At 59.1% G+C, this 13,003-nt stretch overlaps 1 protein-coding gene across 2 annotated transcripts; it reads right to left on the reverse strand.

Moving 5' to 3' along the window:
* Window positions 1–1,233: 1,233 nt before the first annotated feature.
* On the reverse strand, window positions 1,234–9,908 carry SCN1B (sodium voltage-gated channel beta subunit 1). 2 transcript variants are annotated; one of them, XM_042919149.1, is made up of 6 exons: window positions 9,756–9,908; window positions 7,856–8,022; window positions 6,836–7,076; window positions 2,326–2,467; window positions 1,917–1,988; window positions 1,234–1,829 (listed from the first exon to the last, which is right to left on the reverse strand). In XM_042919149.1, exons 1-5 carry the CDS (start codon window positions 9,793–9,795, stop codon window positions 1,922–1,924), a joined length of 657 nt encoding a protein of 218 aa, XP_042775083.1. In that variant the 5' UTR covers window positions 9,796–9,908; the 3' UTR covers window positions 1,234–1,829; window positions 1,917–1,921. The 2 variants fall into 2 exon arrangements, with proteins under 2 accessions (XP_042775083.1, XP_042775084.1); XM_042919150.1 differs by having other exon boundaries at window positions 1,912–1,988.
* Window positions 9,909–13,003: the final 3,095 nt, after the last annotated feature.

The following is a 13,003-nucleotide window of genomic DNA, read 5'->3' on the forward strand; positions in this document are numbered from 1 at the left end:
AGGGGGCCCAGGTGTGCCAGTCTGAGGGGACATGGAAGGGGGGGGGTTGGGCAGACAGACAGAGCAGGCCGGGGGTGGGGGGTGGGGCTGAGGGGGTGCCCGCAAGGACTGAAGGATGGGCCTTTGAACTGGAGGCAACCAGACAGAGGGCCCCGGCTGCCCCAAGCCCACCCTGCCCCTGCCTCTGCCCCTGCCTCTGGCCCAGCCCCCGCCCTACCCGCCCCCCCCCCCCACCTTGCCCCAGCTCAGGCCTAACTCCCTCCCTGTCCTCCCCTGCTTCCTCTAGCACCTCCTGCCCAGCCCCAAGCCTGCCACTGCCCCTGCCATTTCCTGCCCCCCATGTGCAGCTCCTGAACAAGGCAGTCCGGGTCCCTGCCCCAGCCCTGGCCCCGGCCCCCTCCCCCCCAGCTGCCTTCCTACAAGTCACGGGGGCTGGTTTGCTTTGGCAGCTTCCCTGCTGCCTGCAGCAGTGACCTCTGGAGCCTGGAAGTCCTACACAGGGGGGATGGGGGGCTTGGCCCGGAAAAGGCAGCACTGAGTGCTGAGGCCCAGGCCAAGCGGCCGGAAGTGTCCACAGGCAGATACACACTGTCCCGCCAGCAGCCAAGAGCGATCCACGTCAGACCCCAGGGCCAGATAAACACCCAGACACCCAAGGGTCACCATCAGACACCTGCTTGTGGACAGCCATGCACCCAAACACAGACAACAGCTGCTCACCCCACACACTGGCTCCACTCAGAGCCACAGCCTCTCACAGGGGGTCGTGCTGGCGGGGCCCCGCTGCTGCCCAGCCCCTCATCTCCCTCTCCCTCTCCCCAGCTCCCATCACAGCAGAGACCCACACTGCTGGGAAGGGACGGCTGCATTCCCTCTCTTCTCTCCAGAGCACCTTCCCTGCCCTGCTGCCCCCTGCCCTACCCAGGGCTCCCCTCTGCCCTCCCCCACCCTCCCATACCACTCACGGTCCCCACTGCGCTAGTGACCCCCCAACCCCAACTAGTCAAGTACTAAGTGGCTGTCCCCGGGGAGGGCGAGACCCACCCACCGGCTTCTTCCTCATCCTTACCCCTGAACATGCGCAGAGAGGTCCCACTGCCTTCCCCGGGAGGGCGGCTCCCCAGGAGAACTGAGGCTTTGGGATTTGAGGGGTGTAGAGGGTGATGGGGCTCATGAGAAAGACTATGAATCAAGTCCAAGAATCTTTATTTCATGAACAAAACTACTTGTGTGAAGAGAGACGAGGCTGAACGGGCCCCTTTCTAAGTGGCCGCGATCCAAGGCTGGTGAGAGAGGGCAGGGTTGGGCCGGGGCAAGAGTGCATCACAGGGAGAGGGGACCCCAGGTCCAGCCAGAGGAAGGAGGGGAAATGTTGCTGGGGGTCGGGTTGGGCCCCAGAACCCCCTGCCCCAAACCGTGCCAGCCCATCACGACCCCCCACCGGGTGGGGGCTGGGGCAGGGAGGGGCTGGGCCCCAGTAGTGTGCATCTGAAGCGGCCAGTGTGTGCAAATCAGCAAGAAGGAGGGGTGCGGAGCCGCTGCCCCCACCTCACCGCCCCCCCTCCCAAACAGGCAGCGGAAGCAGGGGTGGGGGCAGCGGCAGTATTGCTTTACCCATCATGCATGGCGTGGGTGGGCAATGGAGCAGGAGGAAGTAGGCTGGATTGGGGGTGTGAGCCAAGCCCCCTGCCCCCTCCCACCCTGGCGGCTCCGTTGGCAGGACTCTGAGGCTCGTGGAGGCCCGGGAATGGCCAGCCCCCACTGGGGGCAGGCTGTGCCCAGATGTTCCCCATTTAGGGCTGGCTCTTCCTTGAGGTGGAGCCCAGGGCCTAAAGGTGAGGGAGAGACAGGTATCAGGGACCTAGTGGGCGACACCCTCCCGGGCGCTGCGGTCCCTGCCCACCCACCTACCTTACCAGGGCTATTCGGCCACCTGGACGCCCGTACAGTTCTCTTTGCTTTCTGAGGTGATGGCCAGGTATTCCGAGCTGTGGGGGCAAAGGCCAGATGTACAGCGACCCCCATCATCAGTCTGGCCCACCCCCAGGAAACTGAGGCGGGTTGGGGTCTCCGCCCCAGGTGTACAGGGCTCTGGAGCTAGAGAGAGGAGGAGACTGCAGGCTGGGCTCCCAGGATCCACAAGAAGTCCAGGCTGGGGCCCGGAGTCCTGAGTCTGAGGGAGGAGGAGTCTGGGGGTCCAGACTCCCGGGTCCTGGGAGGGGAAGGGGCTGGGACCTGACCCTATCCATCTCTGACAACAAACATCCCTCTCGGGGAAGCCCGGGTCTGGGTCGCCTGACCCCCCTCCCTACCGACCCCACTCACGCATTCTCTTGTGCAGCAGCCTCCGTGGCCGCGGCGATCTTCTTGTAGCAATAAACCATCTCTGCCACGAGCCATATGGTCAACACCACGATGAGCACATACATCATGATCTCCGACACGATGGATGCCATGTCTCTGTTGGCTGCAAGTGCCAGGCAGGGTTAGGTGGCAGTCAAGGCTAGGCTCAGGAGGCATGACAGCCTGAGGCGCCCCAAGCCTGCTGTGTGAGCCTGAGCAAGCGGCTTGGCCTCTCTGGGCCTGGTCTGCAAATAGGACCATGCAGCCTCCCTAGAGTTGTCATCGTTACCGTGATTCTTAATAACCAGCCTCAGGTGGGCCTTGAGGTCCCCCTCACCCTGCCTCCCTGTGTGGCTTGAGGGGGCACCTGTGTCATTCAGGTGACCGTAGGTGCCCAAGAGCCGTGGCTTTGCAACCAGAAGGCTCAGGTTCAAGTCCCGGCTCTGCCACTTGCCAGCTGTGTAACCTTGGGCAAGTGACTCATCCTCTCTGGGTGTGAGTTTCTCCATCTGTGAGAAGCTGATAATGACAATAGCTCCTTCTTGGGAGTGCTGTAAAAATAAGTCCGCTTCAAAAATCCTTAGAACAGTGCTTAACCTATAGATAGCCTTCAATAAATGCTTACTATTATTAATACTATTACTACTGTTAAGAGTGGGGGCTCTGGGGGCAGACTGCCAGGGTTCAGATCCTGCCTCTGCCTCTTATTAGCTGTGTGACCTTAGGTAAATGACTCCGCCTCTCTGGGCCTCAATTCCCCCTCTGTGAAACGGAGATGATGAGACTCATGCCTTCCCTCAGGGTGGCTGGGAAGAGAAAACAAGTTAATATCTGTATTAAGCACACGCTTAAAATCCAAGCACACGCTTGGATGTGCTCCCAGTCAGCACTGCCTAAATGTTGGCTATTCACTGACATTTTCCGGAAACCTTCTATCCTTTCCACGGCACTGCCTCTTGCCATTGCCAGCTTCCTTTCATTGAGCCTAAATTTAAACTATGAGGGGGATGCGTTCAGCCAGGGAACTAGAGGTGGAGGCCACTATGGCGTCATCGGCCGATTTCACGGGTGTCCAGTCCGTATCCCCAGGCCTTTCCTTCCTGATGGCCGGGACCTCATTTCCCCCCTGTCCTCACATGGTCTTTCCTCCCCTGTCCGTGGGCACTTTCTGCTGCTCCAACCGGTGCAGATGGCACCGATGCTTTCTGGGCCAGAGTGAGGGAGGGTGCGGGCTGGATGCTTCTCCCCTGCCTCTCTGCCGGAAGGAGCTGGGGAAAGGGTTCCACCCATCATTCGTTCGTTGGTCCTTTCGTTCATTCATTCATTCATTCAAAAGATACGAGTGTATCTCATATGGTGAATGCACACTTTCAGCCAGGCTCTGTGCTAAGTTCCTTATCTGGGCATCTCTCTGAGTCTTTGAAACACCCTAAGGATAGAGAGAGTTCTGGCTTCCCATGTCAGCTGACCTCAGGAAGCACACTGAGTTGGATATATGTTGGATAAAGCTTACACCATCGGGTTCTCATCCCTGCTCCTGGAACTCAGTGCCCAAACGGATTTAGGTAATCTGGTGTCTCCTGCCCTCCCAATCAGATTAGGACAGCGACAGGCACGGCTCTGTAACCCATTTTCCAGACAAGGACACTGAGGCTCAGAAAGTGGACGGTGCTAGGCAAGGAGGCACAGCCAGGGTTGGACTCGGAGCCAGGATTCAACCCCAAGCGTTAGCAGCTGCAGGGTCTGGGCTCTTATCTGCCCTGGGAACTACTACAGCCGAAGAAAGACTTGGTGAAGGCTGCTGTATATCAAGTGCAGTTCCCATCAAGCCGTATAGACATCCCAGGAGGTAGGACTGTGGTTCCCCCACTTCACAGATGAGGAACTGGGGCAGAGGGTAATAGGCACCTTGCCTGGGGAGAACTCCGATTTCTTCAAAACCCCCCAAGTCTTCTAAAAGCTTCACCTGCCTGCCCCCAGTAGAAGCCCCCAGGTCTGAGGCCCCCGCCCGCATCTGTGCATGCCGGGTTTCTCCCTCGCCTCAGACGCTGCTCTACCTCAAGACATTCTCCACCCGTGCTGGGTATGTCCAAAATAGAATTAGCCCTCTGGTCCCTGTTTGCTGGCTCCACTCCTGGTGGGGGGACTCCCGGGTGCTTCTCTGGTCTCCTGCAGCTCTGCCAGCTCGGCAAAGGTCCCACCACCAGCACCCACGGGCCCTCCTCTGGAAATGACCCCTTGGAAAACCCTCCTTGGGGCTATTACCAGGAGGCAGTATTGGCTGATGGGTCATGTTGAGAATGCAGTACGATTGTGGATTATAACAAAAAAAGAATATGGTAGGTGCCTGGGTGGCCCAGTCGGTTGAGCCTCCGACTCCTGATTTTAGCTCAGGTTATGATCTCGAGGTTTGTGAGTTCGAGCCCTGCATTGGGCTCTGCACTGATGGTGTGGAGCCTGCTTGGGATTCTCTCTCTCCCTCTCTCTTTGTCCCTCCCTTATGTGCTCTCTCTCTCTCTCAATAAATAAACTTTAAAAAATTTTTAAAAATTAAAAAAGAAAAAAAAGAAAAAATATGGTATGGCCAGCAATACTAACAATGCAATATAATGGGTAATGAAAGACATACTGTGGTGGGATGAGTAGTGTTAAAAATACTACAGTATGCTGGGTAATGCCGACTCTATTATAGCATAACGAGTAAAATTTTAAAATACTACAATATGATTAATTTAAAGTACTACAGCATGGTGGGTGATGTTAAAAATACTCTTGTATGATGGATTATGATGAAAACATTGTTGTATGTTTGATAATGTTAAAGAGTATAGTATATAGTAATACGAAATACTTTAATACGGTGGATAAAAAACACTAGAGCCTGTTGGATAATGAAGAAACCACAGACTCTGGGAAAACAGCATAGCTCTGCCTATGGTAATTGTTAAGAACACCGGCTCTGGTGGGGAGGAGAATATGGTACATAATGTTTAAAAGAGGCTCTGCTGGGACGTGGGCGCGCCTGACCCCCCCCCCCCCCACCTCCCTCGCAGGTGAGGACAGCATCCCGAGCAAGGGCCAAGCCACAGGATGGAAGAAACCCGGCTGCCTGAACGGTATCATGGAGCCTCCCTGCCCTCCTGACCCCTGGCCTCGGCGCTGATTCAGGAGACAAGACTGACACAGATTTTGTTCAGCTACAGTGTTTAGGGGCGTTCTTGCTACAGCCACTCCCTCGGGCGGGGCTCCATCTTCTACATCCGTGGGTGGCCACCCACCCAGCATCGTGACCTACACCAGCGAGTAGCTCCGACACGTCTCCTGTGTTGAATCCTGCGGGATCGCTTTGATAACAAGCGTAAAAATGCTAATTATCAAAAGAAACCCACAGGCTCTGGCTGACAGCAGAGTGTAATGAATCATGCCAAGAACAGAAACGGCAGTCACACACGCTTAGTTGGGTTCAAATCCGGGTCCCAGCTCTGTGATCTCGACCTCCCTGAGCCCGGGGTTTCCCATCTGTAAAGTGGGGGGAGTAGTAAGAGCCCCTAGCCAGGAGGGTGGGTGGGAGGGTTCAATGAGGGACTGCACGTAGGCTCTGAGGCTGGCACCCCCCTGGGGGAAAGGAAGGACGATGCACGGTCCCCGTGACAATGCGCGTGCGCCGTGGGCCCCACGGGACGTACTTGCCATGGCTCTCGGGTGGCTCAAGTTCTGGGATATCTTCCTGACTCTAAGCCAATGGGCCACTGTGCCCTGGAAAATTCCAGTTTACACCCATCAGAAGATGGTTCAGAGAAGGGATCCAAGGCAGCTGGAGCCAAAATGATGAAATGTTCAAAAACACCTTGCATCCTTGCTGTTCAGTGTGGCCCCAGACCTGCAGCGTCGGCTTTGCTGAGAGCTCGTTAGACATGTGGCCTGAGCCCCCACCCCAGGCCTGCTGGGTCGGAGTCTACACATTAGCAAGACTCCCAGCAGGTCCACGTACACAGCAGAATTTAAGGAGCTCTGCTCCAAGGGACACACTCTTATCTCTTCCCTCACGGTCACAAAGGGAGGAGGGGCTGAGGCTCTCCGACAGTCAGAACCTCCACTGTCATCCCCACTGCTGAGGCCCCGCTGCGGGCCAGGCACGGGGGCAGCTGACACCCAGCACACCTCCCCATAGAACAGTTCAGACAACGCCCTGGGAGGTGGATACCATTATCGACCTGCATCCTACAGGACAACCCTTCCTCAGAGAGGGGAAGGCACAGCACAGGTGGCACCCGGAACGTCCAGAGGAGGGGCCTGCCGTGGCCCTTGCCTGGGGTTGAAAGGAAATGGAAGCCAGAGCTGGGGCTGGGGAAGGAGGTGCGGCTCCCCCCGCCGCCGTGGGCGTTTGCCTGGCCCAGGCGTGGAGCCAGCCTGTCCCCTACCTGCCATCTGTCCCGCCATCTGGCTGCCAATGGGCAACAGGGGTGAGGGGGGGAGGCAGGGTCTGACTCACCTTTGTCCACCACCTCAAGGTGGATCTTTTTGACGACGCTGGTGTTGTGCTCGTAGTTCTCAAAGAAGAGCAGCCGGTAGACGTGGCACTCGTAGTCGCCCGAGTGGTTGTAGGTGACGTTGGTGATGAAGATGGACAGGTCCTGCAGGTCCTTGGTGCCCCGGCTGCCGTTCCACACCACGCGGCCCTCGAAACGCTCGTCCTCCTCCAGCTGCAGCACCTCGTTCTCATAGCGCAGGATCTGGGGGCGGCAGGGCCGGTCACTGCCTGCGCCCGGCCCCCTACCCAGACTATTCTGTCCCTTGCCCTGACACTCAGACAGTCAGTGGACACACACGCGGGCACCGTGACCTCAGGCAGGGAGGGCGCAGGGGAGGCTAGGATCAGGCCCCGGCCCGCCCCCAACGCCGAGTGTGTCCCTGGAGCTGACACGCACACACACGCACACACACATATTCCTCAGGCGTCCTCCGGAGTACCCCCCACCCCCCTTCCGCCTTCCTGGCTTTCATTCTCTAAAGTTCTTCCCGGCCACCAGGCACACTCCTCAGGCAGGGACAGAGGGGTCCCATCTCAGCTGCTGCAGACCCCAGCTCTCCAGCAGGCGCCCCGTCGTTTGTCATTCAAAATACGTGTAACACAAAGGAGGCCAAAAAAGTTCTGCTTCTCTTCCATAATGACTGCCTGAGACATTCTTGCTGGCACTAAATAGTTCCAACGACACTCACTCTGCGCCACCCGTGTCCCAGGAGCAACAGCCACGCGGACCCTCACACAAACCTCGGAGCTAGAGACCATCACCCTCCCATCTTTCCAGAGGAGGGAACTGAGGCTCAGAGAAGCTCAGCGCCTTGCCCAAGGTCACCAGCTGGTCACTGGGGGAGCCGGAGTTCGAATCCAGGCCACCGATAGTGGCACGTTATTGAAAACAGACAAGCCACCCCCTCCTGGCCCCTGGCCCCTGCCCGCCACCAACCCCCACACAAATGCCCACCCTCCCGCAGCCGTGCGCCCGCACACCTTGACAAACTCCTCCGTGCCCTTCTGGCGGAAGGTCCACTCGGTGAAGGTCTCGGCGGTGGTCTCGCTGCGGCGCTTGCAGGAGATGCACAGGATTTTGAAGGTCATCCCGTACACGGCCTCCGTCTCCGAGTCCACCTCCACACAGCCCCCCCAGGCTGAGGACACTGCGGGGACAGCAGGCTCAGGTCGCGCAGGGCCACCCATCGCCCTAGGCAGTGCCAGGCTCACTGGTTGTTGGCTCTCGGAGACCATCTGTTTCCCCTCAATAACATTATGAATGGACAGACCCAGACACTAAGCCTGGCCCTGCCACTTGCCGTGTCCCCTTGGCGAGTCTCTCAGGATCTGTGGCCTCAGTTTCCCTCTGTGAGGGGAGGGAAACCATCGTCTCTGCTTCTGGGCGTTGCTGGGCAGATTCCGTGAGTTAGGTAAGGCCCCAGCAGGGGGCCTGCCACACAGGAAGCTCCCCCCCGCCCCAACCCCTTAGCAAAATAGGGCTGTCACTGTGGTCAGGAACTTCGAGTCTTTGCTCTCTAACCCAAGTAGCCACCCAAGTAGCCCTTCTTAAGAAATCCACTTGCCCAGGGTGCTGCAGCATTTAGGTGGTGGGACTAGAATTCCAGATGGGTTAGAAGTTCAAGGTGGCAGAGTCTTTTCTACCATTCCTGCTCTGCAAAACCAGTCAGCCCCAGACGGGGAGCCAGGAGAAGGCAAGGCCTCGGGGGGCTAGGTGGGCACTGGAAGCAGGGCCGACCTGCGCTCCAGCCCTGTTCCCCAGGTCCCCAAGTTCTGGTGTCATCCACTCCCTACCCAACTTCCGTCTCCTGGCCCCTCTGCCCCCAAGGCTCCTCACCTCCCGACTCCTGTCCCACCTCCTGTCAGCTTCTCAAAACTCACTGAGCTCTTTGCAGCCTCAGGGACTTTGCGTCCGCACTGGATTCCAGTCCCTTTGGGTGCCTCCTCCACATTCTTACCTGCCACCCCCTTCCCAAGGCCCAACACTCATCAGCGAATGCTATGCCTCTCCAGCTCTAGCTCTGGGTGTTCTGTTGTTTGTTCGTTTGTTTTCCCCCTGAGTGTCTTCGTCTAGGAATCCTGGGAACTTCTTGTCCTCCTCCTCTTCCGTCTCTCTCCAACTCCTTACGCACCTCTGTGTCTGTCTCCCCTACTTCATATCTCTTAGGGAGTCTCTCTGGAGGGCCCACGGCTTTGTGTCCTCTTTCCAGACTCAGACAGCCTCTTCCGGTCGGTCTCTCCACCTTTCCCTGCCTCTTTTACACCCCGTCTCTTCCTGTGTCTACCTGTGTCTCCGTCTGGCCCTGCCTCTCTCAAGTTTCTCTCTCCAGCGCTCCGATTTCTAACTCGCTTCTCGGCGTCTCTCTGGCACCCTCTACATCCCTCTCGGGCTCCGTCTCCCCCCTTACTCCCGATCCCCAGTCTCCGCGGAGCAAGCCCGAGTACTCCGAGTGGCTGTGTCTCTCGCGCCTTTCCTTCCGTCCCCATCTCTCCCTGTGTCTCGGTCTCCCCCGTCCCAGTCTCCGGGCGCCGCCTTCCCCCACCCCCTCCCGCCGCTGTGGGTGTCACATTGCAGCCTGCGGGGCTCCGAGAGCAGCTGACTCCGCGTTTCCTCGCCCCCGGCTGGGCGCCCGCAGCCGCCGAGCTGTGCCAGCCCGGCCCCCGCCCTCTCTCGCCCACCCGCACCTCCACCGCCCTCCCCCGCCCCGCGCCCGGCGCTCCGCGCTCACAACTTCGGAAGCGGACTTAGCCGCGCCGGGGAATGGGCCGGGGGCGGCCCTCGCCCCGCCGTCCCGGGTCCCGCGCGCGAACACCGCCGCCGGGCCGCTGCCCGGGCTGTGCCCTCCGCCACCCCCCCCCCCCCCAGCCACCGCGCACTCACCCAGCGCCGCGCCGACCACCAAGGCCAGCAGTGTCCCCATGGCTGCGCTGCGCGCGCTGCGCCCCCCTCCCGGGCCGCCGGTATTAATAGCGGGGCAAGAGGCAGCGGGCCCGGGCGGCGGTTAGAATGTCCCCGGGAGCGCGCGGGCGCAGCAGCTGCGGCTCTGGGACCGGCAAGGGGGGGGGGGCGGGGGGGGGGCGCGGCCCCCCCGCTCCGGTTACCGCCGGGGGCCCAGCCCCGGGGCCCGGCGTCCGGGCATCCCCGCCGCGCGGGCGGCGGCCGCTCCTCGGGCTCCTGCGCTGGCGCGCGCGGCCGGGCGCATTCGCCAGGTGCACCGACCCCGGCCCGGCTCCGGCTCGGGCGCGCTGAGGCGCGGGCCGCGGTCTCCTGCGCACTGCAGCGGCGGCGGCGGCGGCGGCGGCGGCCTGGGGAGGGAGGAGGGAGCGGGAGGGGGCGGGATGAATCACCGCGGGGGGAGGGCGCGGCCGCCCAGCCTTTGCCGCAGCGGCCCGGGAGGCGCCCGCCGCACCGGCCTCTCCCGGTGGCGCAGGGACCGCGGCTTCTGGGCATGGGCGGATGGCCCGGGTGTCCCCTACCCTTCCCGACGCTGGGGACCCCCGGCTTCGGAGTCTGGAAAAGGTCACCCCCAGAGTCCCAGGAGGGCTTAGAGGGCGTTTGAGGGGCAAGGCTTCCGACTTCAATTTATGGAGGTCATCCTCCTGGGATGGAGGGGGACTTGGCTGGGACCTCCAAGTGACCTCCCTCTCAGATCCCTGGCATCTGGACCTGAGGGGTCACTGTGCAGGAACCCAAGTGGGTGTGAGGTGGGGGGTGTCATGCTAGGGCCACGAGAATACTTCAGACTCCACCCAAGCAGGAGGGAGGGAGGGAGGGCCATGCCGGATCTACACCACAGAGGCTTCTCTGGGGGTTTGGGGGTACAGTGTTACAGGGGGTACCTTGGTCTCTGATGTCATTCACCCACCCGCGCCTCCCGCGGCTCAGTCCCCTGCCCAGGCCCCTGCTGCTGTTCCCAACACAACAAACTTATTCCTGCCTCAGGGCCTTTGCCCTCTTTGCTCTTCCCTCTGTCTGCTCTGCCTCTGCTCTTCCCCCTGGTAACCAAAAGGCTCACTCCCTCTTCTCCAGCAGCTCCTGGCTCCAACGTCACCTTCCTCAGGTCTTCTGTCCATTCCCAGGAAACTGCCTCCCCTGTCCCTTACTTGACCGCAGTTGTCACTACCTGACATTTTTCTCTTCCTTTATTTAGATCTTCCTTTCACCCCCTTCAACCCTGGGATACAAGATCCCCCCCAGGTGAGGACACTGTCCTGGGCACCACTGTATTTCCAGCACCAGAACTGTGCCTGGCACATTATAGGTGCTCAATAAATATTCATCAAATGAATAAATATATGCCAAAGCTCTAGCCCTTCGCGTATGCTGGACCCATTTCTACCTCCCAACATTGGCAGTAAGTTCTACTATTATCCCCATTTTACGGAAGAAATGGAGGCTGAGAGTGGCTCACACCCTTGCCTAGGGTCATGTAGCTAGCCTCAAGTGGAAGGATCTGGAATCCTGCCCCAGCAATGGTGGGTGGTTTGTCCTTTTAGTAGGTTCTGCCAAATGGAGAGGTTGGGGGTGGGAGCTCTGGGCTGTCAGGACCAGGGTGGGAGTGAGACTTTTGGCTGGCTGCTCAGGTCCTGGCCTCTGGTTTTGGGTGGGGTGAAGTTCCAGAATCCCCCTGACCCAGTCCTGCAGAGGAAGAGGAACAAGGATATGGGGCAGGCTCAGGGCAGAGGAACAGGAAGCCAGGGACACTGGGCACCTTTGTGGTCTGGGCCTCTGTGCCAACGCCTCCTGGGCTGTGAGATTCCTCTGCAGAAAATAACTCTCTTGCCGTTCCGAGCCCTCCCTCTGGCAGCCCGTGACAGGCAGAGAGGCAGTGAGGACAGGCCTTAGGCACTGGGCAGGGGCATCTACTCACAGCCCTATAAGCCGGTGTCCACTGAGCACCTACTATGGGCTTGCTGCTATTCTAAGCACTTTACTAATAGGAACTGAAATTCTCCCCACATGATGGGTATTACCATTATTCCTAATTAACAGGTATGGTAAACTGAGGCCCACAGTGGGTGGGTAACCTGCCACGATCACATAGTTAGAGGAGAGCCTGGCTCTGCCCTTTGCCACTTACGGCCCCTCCTGCCTCCATCCAACCCTTCCTCCAGTCCTCTCCCTCAAGCCCTCCATCAAGAACTTTCTTACAGGCTGTGTGTGACATGTCAAAGGTCTCTCCTTACCCCTCACTATGGAACCAGAACAGGGCTGTGTGAGACAGACCTGGGTTCTACCTGGACCAGAGACTTTGCCTCTAAGCCCATTTCTTCATTGGTAGGTTAGAGGTCCAGATGGCCTCAACCTGGACAGGCTGTTGTGGGGTCCCGCAGGGGTAGGACCTTGCATCTAAATGTGGAGACACCATGGACTGGGCCTGCAGCCCTCGTCTTCTGCAGAGTGGCCTCAGTCATGTAACTATCCGTCTGTATCTCATATGGAGTCGCCGGGAGACTTAAAGGAACACCAGACCCTGGCATGGAGCCTGGTGCACACTTGGTGCTTCCTACAGGACTTACTTTTTTCTCCCCCCAATTCTTCCACGATGAGTAACATTATTGGAAACTTCCTGAGCCAGGCCCTGTTGTAAGCGGCCACGTTTATGAACTCGACTGTTGTAGTAGTCGTGGCTCGCAAAGCAAAGTCCCTGAACAAGCACCATGAGCATCCCTGGGAACTTGCTGGCAGTGCAGACCCTCAGCTCACCCCAGATCTGCGGGCTCAGAAACTCTGCGCGTGGGCTCTGGCACTCTTTCAATAAGCCTCCAGGAGATTCTGGTGCAGCTCAAGTTGGAGAACTAGTCACTTCCAAGAACGCTGGGAGACAGGTGCCACTCTTATGCCCGTTGCACAAAAGGGGAGACCAAAGCTCAGAGGGCTTGACCCCGCTCCATGTTACATGACTGCTAAAAATTAGGAGAACTTGAACTCGGGCCTCCAGGCGCCTGACTCTGTCCTCACAGCCTGGCACTGGACTCTGATGACACAAGGCTTGTGGAAGATGCTAGAGAATCCCAGATCGTGTCGGTGACTTAGGCCCCAGAAAATGGACCAACCCCCGCCCCCCGCCCTTCTAGTGCAATGGGAGGCTCCCACCCGCTCCCAGGGACCTCATAGGCACAGCCACA

This window comes from Panthera leo, chromosome E2 (genome assembly GCF_018350215.1).
Source record: "Panthera leo isolate Ple1 chromosome E2, P.leo_Ple1_pat1.1, whole genome shotgun sequence".
NCBI classification, from domain to species: domain Eukaryota; kingdom Metazoa; phylum Chordata; class Mammalia; order Carnivora; family Felidae; genus Panthera; species Panthera leo.

What these genes read in the sequence shown, in the direction of transcription:
- SCN1B (XM_042919149.1), bottom strand. Translation starts at nt 9,795, where the DNA reads ATGGGGACACTGCTGGCCTTGGTGGTCGGCGCGGCGCTGG. An exon ending in GCACGGAGGAGTTTGTCAAG is followed by an intron (nt 7,077 to 7,855) that starts GTGTGCGGGCGC and finishes TGCCGCCCCCAG; the next exon opens with ATCCTGCGCTATGAGAACGA. An exon ending in GCTGCTGCACAAGAGAATGC is followed by an intron (nt 1,989 to 2,325) that starts GTGAGTGGGGTC and finishes TTGCCCCCACAG; the next exon opens with CTCGGAATACCTGGCCATCA.